We start from the raw sequence: 15,959 nt of genomic DNA, 5'->3' as shown, positions 1-15,959 counted from the left end.
TGACCAGTATTTGGCACATTTGCTTCATCTATTCTCCCTCTGCCCCGTGACCCTCTTTTTGCTGAACTGTCTTGAAATGAATGCCTGACATCATGTCACTTCTCCCCTACCTACTTGTTTATGACTCTAAAAAATATGAACATTTCCTTATATAACTACAATGCCTTTATCACATATAACCAAATTCTCATTAATTCTTTGGTATTATCTAATAGCCACAAAGTAAACTTTAATATCTGTCTCCCCCATTAATGCCTCATGAATAGAGGCATTAATGGCTAATTACTATATTCCCTTGCAGCTATATTACTATAATGCCTTATATATTGCCTAATGCCTATTATATTACTATAATGCCTTGCAGCTCTTAACACATAATACTATTCAATAACCAGTTCCTGGAAATAAAGAGATTTAAGTATTCTCAACACCATCTAAGCCTAACTCCAAAGGTTCAGGTTTCAGAAGAGAGCAGAAAGTTCAGGAACAGGCTCTAGACTGTATGGTTATTCATTTAAGTAGAAACCTAAAACTGACTGTAGAGGTGGAGTCTCACAATTAGAAATGCTCTCCCTCCGAGACATAAAATTTACTTAATGAAGCCTGTTAAAATATATACCAGATGTCCCACTAAAATCTATGATGCAAGTTCAAGACAAATCTTACTATTTCTAAGAAACACAGATGTGTTTTAATAGTTTCTTTAGTTGATTGGCTTTGCAAGGTCAAAATTACGTCAATTTACACCCAAAAGTACTAAGAACTGATTTAATACCAAGGAATGAGTTTAAAATTAGTAGGCTTCGACTGTCAGAGATTTTTAAAAAGCTTTGAAAGAAGAGTTAAAGAACACAACTGCAAAGAAATGGGCTCATTTTGATGTTTCTTCTTTAGCCATCAGAAAAATTTAAAGCTTATTGAAAGTGTAAAATGAAAACAAGTACTATGAGTACTCCTTGAGAATCAGGAAAGTTAGAATGGTAAACACTTTAAAGTTTCTTTTAATAACATTTACATTAGCCTTAAAAACTGTAACTCAAGACTTGTTCTGATTCCATCCAAAGCTAAATATCAGTGCCTCTTAAATATATGTTTCTACCATTCATCAAGTATATCATTTTTTTAAAAAAAGAAAAACAAAATGAGAATTGAGAGGTAACATATAATTTATTTTCAGTTCACTCATTAACTTTTGTTTATTTTCACTTACTTTTCCTAACTTAAAAATAATCCTAAATGTGTAGACCCAGATTTATTCTCTAGATTTTTGGTCTTTTAAAATAACGCATTCAGGGACTTCTGTTTCTAGTAGGGTATGTTTGCAAAAGACCCTCTCCTTACTCTGATGCAACAACAACAACAACAACAAAAAACTGGGGAAACTAAACAATTATATTTTTCACTAAAACCATCAAAGAGCCTTGGATGCAAAAAAAAGTCTAAATAAATTATTTCCAGAGAGGAATGAGCCCTTCCCAACCGAGCAGGCAGAAACAGTTGCTGTCACCTGACAGCGTCTATCCAATGCTGGGGCAATGCGTGGGCAAAGCAGTAAAAATGCCACAGGCACAGGAACCTTGCTGGGATAAGGAAAACCCAACCAATTTTTGACCGCCAGGTCTGGGCTAGTATGGTGCACTGGAATTTGGAGAATCCCGAAAGGGATATCTAGTCATCTCTGCAAACTAAGAAGGCAGATGAAGCTGGTGCTTGTACGACAAAACAGGAAGAGAGAGGTTTTCTTGCAGTGTTTAGATCTCAAAGCCAAAAGCATCTGCAACCACACAGTTCGCTGTCACCATTAGCAAGGTATTACTATTCAGCTCTCTGCTATTCCACAAACTCTTGCCCAGAAAGATGAGGTGGTTTGTTTCAGGCATCTCAAGAAAACCCATTTGTACGAACAATAAACTTTTCAGCTAATCCTGAGAGTAAATACGCACCACCCTCTTCTCAAAAGCAGAAGGCTCAACTACACTGTTTACTCTTCAAAACTCACTCTGAAACCCACCCCTCACTGTGTCTACGGTCAACTGAAAAAAAAAAAAACTCAACGTGAGAGTTGTGAGTTGTTTTATTTAGGGCAAAATGGGGACTCTAGCCCAGGACACAGCGTCTCAGATAGCACTGAGGAACTGCTCCGAAGAGGGAGCAACTAATCTCTCATGAAGATTAGTGACCTAATCCTTGTAAAGGCAGACAGCAAGTGACAATTTTTAGTTGGCACTACCAATTCTCAACTAGATCATGAACTATGCCAAACCCAGATCAGGACCTTTCCTCTCCCCTCTAATCCCTTGCTCTGCATAGACAGACCCTCTGAAAATCAGATCTCTCAAACCTCATAAATAATCCTAACTCTGTTGTCCTCCCTAAACTCAGCTTTATTTTGATGGTCTTTCCAAGAAGTTGGCAAGAGGGAGAGGCCTAATCTTATGCTCAAGTCCCAGTAAATTAACTGCAGTGGTACCCAGCCCTGATCAAGCTCAACTCCAGATTAGATAAAAGGGATCAGGCCGTCATCCTAGCTACCAGACAGAGGTAAGTGGAGGCCTGTCTAGGAGAAAGTATTACTTACATAAGACTGTACTATCTTTTATACAATGTCTAGCATAAAATATAAAGTTATGAAATATGAGAAGAAATAGGAAAATGTGACCACAGTCAAAAGAAAAAACAGACGTAGAATCGCAGGTGGCTCATAGAATTAGCAAACAGATCTTAATTAGCAAATTAAGATCAAATTAGCAAAAAAAAAATTAGCAAAAAGAATTATTATAAATATTAAGGAATTTAGGTAAAAAGATTGACCAAAGTGGTTAAAAAGATGAAAAATAATAACAATCAAAATATTAATTCTACAACTAAAAAACATGATATTTAAAATGAAAATATTTATTGGCGACCTTAACAACAGAAAGAATACAAATGAAGAAAAGACCAGTGAATTAAAAAAATAAGTGAATAGAAATTACCCCAAAATGAACTTCCTACATGGCTACCATACTTAAGCTTTTCTGTCAATCTTTTCATCCTTCGAAACAGAATAGGCTTCCCTGTTTAAAACACAAATCTTTTTTTTTTTTGAGAGAGGTAAAGTTTATTTTCTTTGTCATGAAATCTTGGCTGTAAAATTTGATTACCAACTATAATTTTTCCACCAGAAAAATACCTCACTTCTGTGCTCCCAATCTCAGACTACCCTCTTAATATCTCTATATTCCTATCTTTATTATTCATACTAAAATGTCAGTACTTGTCTCCTCTCACTTAAGTGCCTTTTCAGGACAGAGTATAGTTTTATTTGTTTTGTTTTGTGCCCACAGATTTCGGACAAGTATCTGGCACATAGTCAGCATTTAATATTTGTTTAACAAACTGAAATGTCTGTTAAAATAAAATTTTACATTATTATAAAGATTTTAAAAGTTATGATAAAAATTAAATAGCTCTCAAATGTCACTGAACTCATGTTTATGCACTTGTATAAAATCCAAAATATAAGAGGTTTTTAAATACAAGTATTGACAAAGTCTGATATTTTTTATTTAATCCAATGGCTAGAAAAAATAATATTCTTTGTTAAATGAGGCTTAAAATCAGATTAAGGAAAGTTTATACAAACTGAACACTGCTGTACAGTCATTATTCCAGTACACACTAATAGAGAGGTAGAATAAAACACAGAAAATATAATGTTCAAATTAAGATAGAAAAATGATTGCTTTAAGAGATGATGTATCAAATAAAAAAAATCTTTACATGTTAAAGACATTACGTATGTGAGCATGTAATCTGATAAAACCCTCTTAAATATTTTCATTCTTAAGGTAAACAACTCACATTTATATAAAAGGAAGTATGAGAAGTCATTTAATGTACACCTAGGATTATGAAAAGGATGCTTGTCTATATCTTTAAGGAGCTTATACAGACAGATGCCAATATAAATGCTGCTGGAACACAGAGTAAGAGAACATTACACAATTACATAAATGACATTAAAAAATAAGCCATAACTCACAAGATAAAACACACTGGTTCTAAATTGTATAGCCTTAACTCATTTGCTTTTGAACACCTATAAACTTTCCATAAAAATAATGGACTTTATTCTTCATTTACTGCAAGGGTAGACAGGCTGATATGATAGATAGGAAGCCAGTTGCTAACTAAAGCTTTGTACCTCATCATAAAAGCAAAGGTGATTTGACCTTAACTGTCAATAATATCAACTGATACAGTAAAAAATGGTCAGAAAATTGCTATGTATGTGTTACTAGCATTCACTGGAAAATTATCCTTCAACCATTATAGACAACCAAGACTCAAACATTTACATATAAGTATCACATCATGTTAAATTCCCCAAAATATAAAGTTTGCTAATGCAAAACATTAAATTAGAAATGCTATCAAATTTCTTCTGGGCTGTATGTGTGTGTGTCTGTGTGTATGTTGGTGGGGGAGACTGCAAAGAAAAGATATTTTTCCATTAAAGGCTCCAACACACTTCACAAAGCCATCTAAAAGCACTATCAGTCTACAGCACACATGCGATCGAAATTAAATTCAAAGAGGGTGTTCTAAGCATCTTGTTAGTTTGAAAAATCCAGTTTCCTCCAATATTTTAATTAGGTCACAAATTTAGAATCTCATTATGAAATAAATTGGTTATGCATAGATTTCAAATGGGCTTAACTATTCAGAGAAATCGTCCATCTTATTTTTTAGCTATTCATTCAAGTTTCCAGCATAAGAAAGCAAGCATTTAATGTATTTGAAGGTTTGTACTTAGCAGTACAAAACTGGATATCTTTTTCTTCACTCTAAGAAAGCCACACCTCTTCCTCCCCAAAGTAACTTTCTCCATCACTTTACCAGGCATTGTTTTTTATTTCCCATATTTCCATTAATTCTTCTGATTATGTAATGGAGAAACAAAGTTCCAATTAGGCACTCATCCTCTTAATACCTTTTCTAATGGATTATTCCCAAGTAACCAGGCAAAAATTCTAAAAAGTAGCCGCAGAGACTAGGCTTGCATAATAACTCCAGACGGCTGGCAGGGGAGAGTGTAAGGAGCTGGCACAATGTCAAAGAGCAAAAGACAGCTGGAGCAGGTATGGGTGGGTGGGTGGAATTCACAGACAATGAAAATGTAATAAATGCATTAGGCCACAAATCTTACTCATGTCAGGCTCATGTTAGAGGACACATACTGGGAAGGAAAGGAAGGTTTTAAGAAATATAGATGATCGGGCTTCCCTGGTGGCGCAGTGGTTGAGAGTCCGCCTGCCAATGCAGGGGACACGGGTTCGAGCCCTGGTATGGGAAGATCCCACATGCCACGGAGCAACTAGGCCCGTGAGCCACAACTACTGAGCCTGCGCGTCTGGAGCCTGTGCTCCGCAACAAGAGAGGCCACGATAGTGAGAGGCCCGTGCACCGCGATGAAGAGTGGCCTCCGCTTGCCACAACTAGAGAAAGCCCTCGCACAGAAACGAAGACCCAACACAGCCAAAAATAAATAAATAAATAAATAAATTTTTAAAAAAAAAGAAAAAAAAGAAAGAAATATAGATGATTAATCAAACAACTATAAACTTACTCTGAAAGGGTGAAGAAATAAAAATAAAAGCAAAAATAAACAAATGGGACCTAATCAAACTTATAAGCTTTTGTACAGCAAAGGAAACCATAAACAAAACAAAAAGACAACATACGGAATCGCAGAAAACATTTGCAAATGATGTGACTGACAAGGGATTAATTTCCAAAATATACAACTCAACAACAAAAAAACAAACAACCCAATCAAAATATGGGCAGAGGGCCTCAACAGACATTTCTCCAAAGAAGACATACAGATGACCAACAGGCACATGAAAAGATGCTTAACATCACTAATTATCAGAGAAATGCAAATCAAAACTACAGTGAGGTACCACTTCACACCAGTCAGAATAGTCATCATTTAAAAAATCTACAAAATACAAACGCTGGACAGGGTGTGGAAAAAAAGAAACCCTCCTACACTGTTGATGGGAATGTAAATTGGAGCAGTTGCTATGGAAAACAGTATGGAGGTTCCTCAAAAAAATAAAAATAGGGTTGCCATATGATCCAGCAATCCCACTCCTGGGCATATTTCTGGACAAAACTATAATTCAAAAAGATGCATGCACCCCAATGTTCATAGCAGCATTATTCATAATAGCCAAGACATGGAAGTAACTTAAATGTCCACTGACAGACGAATGGCTAAAGATGATATGGTGCATGTATACAATAGAATACTACTCAGCCATAAAAAAGAATGAGATAATGTCATTTGCAGCAACATGGATGGATCTAGAGATTATCATACTAAGTGAAGTAAGTCAGACAGAGGAAGACATATACCATATGACATCACTTATAAGTGGAATCTAAACTATGACACAGATGAACTTATCTACGAAACAGAAACAGACCCAAAGACATAGAGAACAGACTTGTGGTTGCGGGGAGAGTGGGGTAGAGAGAGATGGAGTGGGAGGTTGGGCTTAGCAGATGTAAACTATTATATATGGAATGGATTAAACAACCAGGTCCTACTGTATAGCACAGGGAACTATATTCAATATCCTGTGATAAACCATAACAGAAAAGAATATGAAAAAGAATGTGTATATACATATAACATATATATACATATATATGTTATATATACATTCTTTGCTATACAGCAAAAATTAACACAACATTGTAAATCAATTACACTTCAATAAATTTTTTTAAAAAGAGGTCTTTTTTAACTCTCAAGGATTACTAATATCAAAACACAGAGTAAGTCTAAGAGTTAAAGACTTTAGCCTGTAATTTCAATTGACCAAATCATTTCAGTTACTAAAAAGCAGAATTAGAAAATCTGGGATAAACGAATGGGAAGAATGAGATTTTGCTTTTCACCAATTAAATGAATATACAATGGGTGCTTAATGATCATAAATCTGGGATTTAGATACTAAACTTTTCAAAATTGTAAAACCAATTTCAATGAAAAAAAAGAATTCCTCAAAACATCAAAGAACACAGTTAAACTCATTTGGATATAAAATAATTATTGGCTCAAAATGAACTGAAAAAATTTTAAAGAAATCATATAATCTTTTGTATGTCAATCTGAGCAAAGTATTGAAAAGAATCAGGTTGAAGAGTCACAGTTAACATGACTATAATCTGTTTCACACAGTTTCTGACAATACAGTTTTCAATACAAATTTTAATTCTGAAGTTATAATTCGTATTTTTTAAACAATATAATTAAAATTTAAAATAATATAAATATTTATATCATAACACCTATGTAAATTCATACCTTCTTAAGTAAAGGCCTACATTTTATTAACATTCTGAGTCTCCCGGTAAAGGCATATATTGTTACCTTAGTATGAATATACATTTAGAAATTATTTAAGAAAAGCATTACTATATTTTAATAACATTTCTGGCTACATTGTAGGTGCTTTCACATATTATATCACTAATCAATGTAACTAGTCTTCTAGTCAGAAAGGATTATTAATATTTTTCTTAAAGCAGTTGATTAGTCTGAGGTACAGATTACCTAAGTTAACTTGAACAAAGTAACAAACTAGTGAGTGGCAGAACCAAATGTGAAACCAGATTTGTCTAACTCTTCTAAAGTGCATACTTTTTCTATTACACCAGGTTGCTTCTTTAAGGAAAGGTAAACAATCAGTTTCTTCATTATTTTTCTCACAAGAATATAAAATATTACACCAAATAAACATCTTATTTCCGTCTAAATTGAGTGTTAAGAGTTATTGAGAGGAGCAGGACATTAATTTTTGTCTATGAAGATAAAGTTGAGTGCTCTCAGTTAATTATGTGATAGGTAATAATGAAGAATCTATAAAGAAAAATCATTCTGTAAACACCGTTCCCTAATACTTTCTCTTCTGAACTAAACTAACTTTTCTGAAGTCTACTGACCTATTAAAACAGATCTATTCGATAGTCTAACAAAGGCAAAGATAGACTGTCAAAGGCAATAGTCTTTTTCATTTATCACAAGCCTGGTAATTCATTAGCCTGCCAATCAACTGCACTACTAGAGAGATTTGTGAAAGTAGAATGAAATAGCTTACCGTGCACAACGATGTCTTTGTGATTTTTAGGGTGAAATCTGAAGAAAACTCCAAATCTGAGACACATGTTGTATGGCAATCTATATGCTACCCGTGAAAAAAGAGTGGAGGGAAGAACTTAGTAAAAATAGTAAAAACAAAACCAGAAACAAACAGAAAAGTATTCCTTCTTTTTTTTTATGCAAAAAGGATTACTGTAAACCAATGCTTTGCCAACTTTAATCATTCACACCCCACTTTTGGGATTATTTCTAAATTTAAGGGCTACTAGCACTATTATTCAGTTAATTTTTCTTTAAATCAAATTAGTATTTTTTACTTAGACTTCTTATAAGAATAATATATATCAAATCATGGCTCTGTTGTACTAAAGTTTTTTCTAAGACACATTAAAATACTCTCAAATAAAAAATGTTTTCCTGTGTTCCAACTAAAATCATTCTGTATACCACCAGTGGTATACATTTACAATAAATTACGTGTGATAACAGTTAATAGTTTTGTAGGAAATGCCAACTTGAAAACATATGCTATTTAAAAGGACAAGGTGTTTTAGAATTCACTCTTGTAAGTGCATCTGAAGTTTCTTACATACTAGGAAAAACCACAACAATTCCAACCAACAAGCAAAACCAACTACGAAGATTCACTTCAGGAAAAAAATGGCCAAATATCCTTATTTTCTTATTCTGCCCTACCTAGTTCAAATCCTTCTCCATTTCACTATGGAGAGTAGATGGACTCAGTTACAGCAGTGTGACCAAATGATGCTGCAAAGGCTGTCAACATTTGACTTACCATGAGTAGGTATACAGTGAACACAATTCATATGACTACCTGAAACATTACTCTATTTTAAATAGTTTGAGAAAAATTTTAAAAGGTTACAGCATGGTTGCCTTTTATTTATAGGAGGATTGCAGAACACAGAACATACTATATTTACCTAAACAAAGAAAATAAGAGAAACGGTGTATATATATATACACTTTTTAAACACCTTTATCAGTCCTAAATTTTCTATTTCAACTATTTTATTTATTCATAGAATTTCTGGCATTAAGCAAAGAGATAACTAGAGAGAGAAATTAGCACACCCACATGACCCTCCTCTTTCTGCTCAGTCTTAATGCTGAGTTGGCTTACACCCCTACCCTGAGTCAAAGAACCCAAATAAATCCCTTACACTCAGTATACCAGGGCAGTGAACAGTCCTACAGTCATTAACCAGGCTGTATTTTTTTTTCTTAAAAGTTGAATGCAATTTTAATCAGCTTGTTGTTGTTGAGAAACTTTATGTGTTAACTTAAAACAGTTTATCAATTTAAGAAAATTAATGAACACTAACTGAGTATCTACTTTGTGCAGAGAACAACTATTGATACTATGAAAGTAACAGTGGACTAAAAAAGAAGAGACAATGTTCTGAACTTAACACTGAACAGGCTATATTTATCTGATGATACAACTGAAACAGATGAATTAAGAAGTCTTTTAAAAAAGCAACAGGACTTTCACTCACTGCAAAGTTATTATTCTACCCATGTAAATTCGACATAGCAAAATTGACAATAAAACTAGAGATTAACATGGTGAAGAGTAAGATTGAAACACAAAAGGAATTAACTAAGCAATGTGAACATAGTAGGGTTTTAGTTTCATGGGCACAGTCACTATAATTAATTAATCTGAAAAGGCTGGAAGAAATCTGGGTGAGAGAAGTTGTGTGAAACATATATGAACGAATAATCTGGCTGTAAACGAGATGCTAGGATAAGGCCAGAATGTGCTGGTGAAGCAGAAATGACAATACAGCAGGACTTTTTGCCTTCGCTAAGCCAAAATAAATGGTTCAACCCTTCAGTATAAGGAACTTCAATATATAAAGAGAAGTGATTCCAAAGGGATGACACAGTGAACTGGCAAATATTATGATATCAAGCTGCTTTAGATTAATTAAAATAGAAAGAATAATTACTGTTTTGAAGATACATAAATAAAATCAATATATTAATTTGAAATACTAAACTCATAAATGAAAACTAAGAAAAATAGCCATATTGTTAAAGAAAATAAAATTAGTAAAATACCTACCTTAATACTACAGGGGTCTGAAATAAGAGTCTTTGGATCTAAAACTTCCACCACAGCTTCTGGAATAACTGCTTTCTTCATGCAGGACATGTTGAAGCCATAGACATCATCCCAAAAAGTAATTCTATCAGCATGTTTATTCATATCACTTACTGCCACAAGGCTGATAGTGCAAATATCAGGGTAGACTGTAACAAATAAAACAACGAGCAATTTAGCATTATCTCTCTTTGTAACAAAATATAATTTTTAAAGGCTAAATATAAATATCAAATCCAACAGTACAGATTGCTAGCAAATGATTACTAGCAGCAGGGGATTAACAAAGGTATAGATCAGAGAAAATAACCAAGTTCCATGTTGTGGCCACTTTAAAAAAAATAATAAATAAAAGATTTCTATTACTGTGATGGTAAGATTAAAACAAAGATTTCAATGATGGGTTCCCACTCAAATTATTTAGAAAGGATGGACACAATCCTGAAATAAACATATTTATTAACATTAAACATGCTGACTGTAAAAGAGGTACTAGATTTTTACTTTAAATGTTCCTCTGAAACGTGAAGAGGCAAATCCTTTAAAAAGGTGTGTTGTGTGATAGAATTTTACAGTTGTGTAGAAGACCAGTTCATATTACCCTCTCTCATCCATTATGAAAGGTAAACATTTATGAGCACCAAATGTGTGCTGATAAGTTATTCTATTTTACAGACTGTGCATACATGTCCCTACTCAAACTTACATTTACACAATTCTGACAAATATATTAGCAATTATTAGTGATGTAATAAATACTAAGAAAGGGGAAGCACAAGTTACTAAGGGACCTACAGAAAAAAACAGCTAACTCAGAAATCTGAGTTAGCTGTAGCTGTAGCAGGGGAACAAGGATATTGTTTAAGGCAAGAACTGAAGACCAACTAAGTTACCAGTGGGAGGGAAAGAGTGTTCTAGGCAGAGGGGGCAGTGGGCATGTAGGGGCACAGTACACTCCAATTTGAGAGGAACAGTGAAACAGAAGTCGACAAAGGAGGGACCAAAGAAAACAGTGCTGAGTAAACCACATTAATAAATTAGACTTTATTCTAAGAATAATGATAAGCCAGTGAAAAATTTTACATAGGGTAGCAACTTGATCAGATTTTGGTCTTAGAAAAGCCACCTTGAGTGCAATGTGGAGAATAAAAGGTAGGGAGCAAGACTAAGAGACAAACTAAGAGATAAATGTAATAATACAGGTGATCTGAAATAGACTGACGGTTGTGGGAATGGAGAGGAGGAGATACAGTCAAGGGGTGTTCCGGAGGTAGAACTCATAGGGCTGTAAGACCAGCTGGCTGTGAAGGTGAGAAACAGGGAAGAGTCAAGGATGACACAGTTTTAGACTTAGCAACTGGGTAAACTGTGGTACTAACCATTATAATAGGAAATTAAAAAAAGGGCAGATTCAAGAGGAATATGAGAGTTTAATGCTTATGAGACAAACAGGTAAAAATATCCAACAAACAGCTGACTATACAGGTCTGAAATTCAAAAGCGGTGATCTGGGTTCAATATATAAATTTGGAACCATGAGCACATAAATGCAAGTATAAGTAATGGGAGCTTATGAGGTCACCTAGGGATACATAATGAGTAGTGGAATTTAAGGGATGAGTAGAAGAAAAGGAGGCTGAAAAGAAATGGCTGAGAAGCTAGACCACAGAAGTAAGAAGAAAACCAAGAGAGTAAGTGTTAAGAGAGGTAAGGAAAGAGAGCGTTCAGGGAGAAACTCTCCTCTCATAACTAGTAAAAACCTTTATAACACAAAATTTAAAAAATAACATTGATGTTCTTTTTTTTGGACTAATAAATAGCAAAATTAACTTTGTCCTTCAAATGTCAACATGTAGGGGGTTCTTGAATTAAAATATAAGTTACATACCCCTATATCAACAAACTGAAAGCAAGTACATATGTGCCAAAGAAATGCACAAAGGAAAAAATTTTACTATTATTAACTAGCCTTCAGACTTAAACAGCAGAGAAATAACCCTCTCCTTCCCCCAAACTCTGTTTCTCTCCACAGCTGTAGGAATTTTATTATTCAACGACAGCAGCACTAAATTATCTTCTAAATAAAGCCCACGATAAGATCTGCTGGCATCAGAGCAATTGCTTCTTCCAAACCTGACATCTGAGATACCCAGAAAAAATAACTGGTGCTATGTCACTGATAAGAAGTTTCTCAAGTCTTCTCTAAGGGGGCATGTAAGGCAGATATGATAGCTGCATTGGGCTGGAGTCGACTGCTGTGTAAACTGAGTTACTTCTACCCTCCTCTTCCTCCACGGACGTGTTAAGCCTCTTGACTGTGTTTAAATTTCTGATCAATACAAATTTTTCAAAGTAAATGATGTGCTACTGTAAATGCTGACCCAGCAAGAGTATCTGCTACAGGAAAGGTATGTACGTTTAGTTTCCTGAACCAGGTCCTTACTATGAGAAGCACTGAAGAAGAAACAGAATTCTGAAGCAATGTTAGATAGTTGGCAACTTCTTTTTGTATACTTTGTCAGACTTAATATGACCATCATGTAAGCTTTCCAACATTATATCCTGTTAATTTCACCCTTAAAGAGGAACATAAGGGTACAGATCAGGGGTCAGCAAACATTTTATGTAAAGTGACTGTTTTAGGTTTTGTGTATGGTCTTTATTAAAGCTACTCATCTCTGCTGCTACGATGTGAAAGCCCCAAAGACAATATATAAATACACAAGCATGGCTATTTTCCAATAAAACTTTATCTACAAAAACAGGCAGCACACCAGATATAGATATCCCTGATATAGATGAGGGAAAAATGGATGAGGGAGGTCATTATCAGGGCCATTATACTGTGCTACTTCTGGGAGCACCACTCACAGTGTCCAAATATCCCCTGGAGTTGCGCAGTGTACATTCAAGCTACTTAACATGGTTCACAGAGTTCTTCTATTTTAGAATATTATTAAAAATCTTAGTGAACTTAAAATACTTACTACCTAGCCCTTTGTAGAAAAAGTTTGCTGAACTCCGGCTCTGTATCAAGCAATATGATGTACTAGTCAGTAATATTACTAAGAAATAAGGATAGCTTTTTCATTCATAAGGAAAAACTGTAAGTTACTAAAACTAATTAAAAAGTTTTGAAAATATGTTGGTAATAAGAGAAACAGACTAAAGAGGAATATGATTTAACTTTTCCAAGGTTTACTTATTTATTATTAACTTATTAATTAATTAATTTGGCTGCTCCGGGTCTTAGTTGTGGCACGTGGGATCTTCATTGCGGCACGTGGGATCTTTTACTTGCATGCGGGATCTTTTAGTTGAGGCAGGCATGTGGGATCTAGTTCCCCAACCAGGGATCGAACCCAGGTCCCCTGAATTGGGAGTGCTGAGTCTTAACCACTGGACCACCAGGGAAGTCCCTCAAGGTTTATTTTTCAAGCTAATTATATTTCACAAAAATACAGAAAATCAAAAGAAAACAGAAAATCATCGTTCCTGTATTTGTTATAATTTAGAAATGAAATTAGCTTTTATCTTTCAGTTAGTAAGATCTATGAATATTTATGAAAGACTTGTTATCAATGCTATAGGTCAGTTTGATTCTTTATCCATCTCCTCAGAGCTGGCTAAAATTTTGGGCCACTTGTCAGAATCCTGACTAACCCTTTACCTTCATATTCTGACACATTTGTCACCTGATTTTTGTCAGAAAGAAGCATAATTGAATAATTATTCCTTCTTGTAGGTGAAATTAACAAAGTGTTGATTGGACAAAAGCACCCTCTTAACAGACCATTTATAAATTCATGGCTTTGACATCTGTGTCCTTCTCGATTCACTGCCCAAAATTCATCTGTCACTAGAACAGCTCACATGGTGAACAGATAAAGATGGGAAATCCTTTATCCCTTAGAAATGCCTCACAAACTTTTGGACACTAAAGGATAAGACTGAGATGCATAAAGAAACAATTCCTAGTAAACACTAGCATCACTGCTTGTATATAAATAACCAGAGAGGAAAAAGGTTTAGAATGAAAGGAGATAATAAATAAATCAAAATAGACTGTCCTTTTCACAATATATGTGAACCACATGGAGGTAGACTTCACTGAAATAATAGTCAACAATACAATGACTGACATCCATAAATAATTTGGGAGTTGAATAAGCTTAAAAAATTAATTTATATAATAAGGTTATCTTAAAAATTAATATTTATTTGGAAATTGGAACATCTTCTCATCGTTAACTTATAATAAATGTATAAATAGTGATTAGGCCCACATTCTAAAGCTTAACTAGGCTAAAATGTTGCTGCAATATGCATTGAAAAATTATAATGAGAAAAAAAGGTAGAAAATGACACTACTGCAATATCACTGAACAGAACAAAAATAATAAACGTGGGAAAAACAGATTTGAAGATGAGGAAGTACACAGTAAATTATGGAAATACTAAAGAAACCTCTAAGCACTATGAGACAGTGTTAGTGGCTGATTACACTGAGATATGTACTATACAAACAGCAGGTGATAACACCATGATGCCTAAATTCATTTCAAAACTTTTATAAGGTATAACCTTAACACTAATCTCATGTTTACCAGCTATAACTCAGGGGGGGAATTAACATTTATTGAGCAACTATTTTATGTCAAGCATCTCATTCAGACTTTTGACTGATTCTATAAAGCTGGATTATAATCCTCATTTTTCAGATAAGGAAACTGAAATTCAGAAAAATTAAGTAACCTGCCTAAATTACTGGTCTTCATCAGCTAACTAGGTAACTAATCATCTGATGAAGCAGGGATTTAACTCAAGGTCTGACTGCAAAATCTTTATGCTTTCCATTTATTCATGATGCCAAATTTTATGCTTTTCAAATGGAAAAAAAGGAAAGAGGAACTCGACTATCCCATAGTAAATGAGCACCTGTTGGAGAAGAAAGAGGAAGGAAAAAAGGGTTGAGAAAGTTTAGAGATTAATAAAATTTCAGGGCAAAGTGAGGAAAATGGAAACATTCAGCCTTACCCATTCCATCTGAGTAAAGGAATGAGGTGATAAGGTAAAGAGATCCTAAAAAGGAGAGCAACCAAGCAGAAATGGGGGAGGAGTCAGTAAAGTCTACAGCTCAGCTTTCTACAGAGAGGGAAATAGTAAGAAAAGTATATTTGTAAACCTGGACTTTATAACAGAGGCAATTTCTTATTCGCATAGATCAGGTTTCCAATGCAAATTCTAATGCAAAACCTGAGAGAGACAGATCTGTCAGTGTATATAGTACATATCTGCCACTCTATTTTGCTGCCCCCCTCTGAACTGTTTGAGAGATTTCCTATGTTGAGGCAGGGCCTACTTCCCTCTATAAAAGCTGAAAATGACAAAAACTTGCTTTCCCTCCCTCCCTCCCTCCCTTGCAAGTTAGGCATGAACACAAGACTTAGGCTCTACTAATGATATACACCTAAACCTGTGTCTACTTTTCAGAGGCAGCAATACCTACTGCTGGGCACATCTTAAATAAATTCTTACGACAGGACTCTTCCCCTAGATTTTGTTTCAAAAGGATCAGACGTGGAGTCTGAAGATCCATATTTTTAACAAAAGGTCCCAGTGACTGTGATGGTCTGCCAAGATTAGGAAACAATGACTTAGGATACGGCT

The 15,959-nt window shown here is 34.6% G+C and overlaps 1 protein-coding gene across 2 annotated transcripts in view; it reads right to left on the bottom strand.

The window, feature by feature from the left end:
• The window catches only part of PRMT3 (protein arginine methyltransferase 3), a 138,127-nt gene that overhangs the window by 41,162 nt on the left and 81,006 nt on the right, over positions 1-15,959 (bottom strand). For both annotated transcript variants that reach the window (XM_082660952.1, XM_082660953.1), the window contains 2 exons: positions 10,251-10,438; positions 8,157-8,243 (listed from right to left, as the gene is read on the bottom strand). In XM_082660952.1, the coding sequence (XP_082517078.1) occupies positions 8,157-8,243; positions 10,251-10,438 (275 nt within the window). The remainder of the gene's footprint in view (positions 1-8,156; positions 8,244-10,250; positions 10,439-15,959) is intronic.

The sequence above is a fragment of the Grampus griseus genome (genome assembly GCF_964374135.1).
Source record: "Grampus griseus genome assembly, chromosome: 8".
NCBI lineage: Eukaryota > Metazoa > Chordata > Mammalia > Artiodactyla > Delphinidae > Grampus > Grampus griseus.
This window is presented reverse-complemented; position numbering and strand designations above follow the sequence as displayed.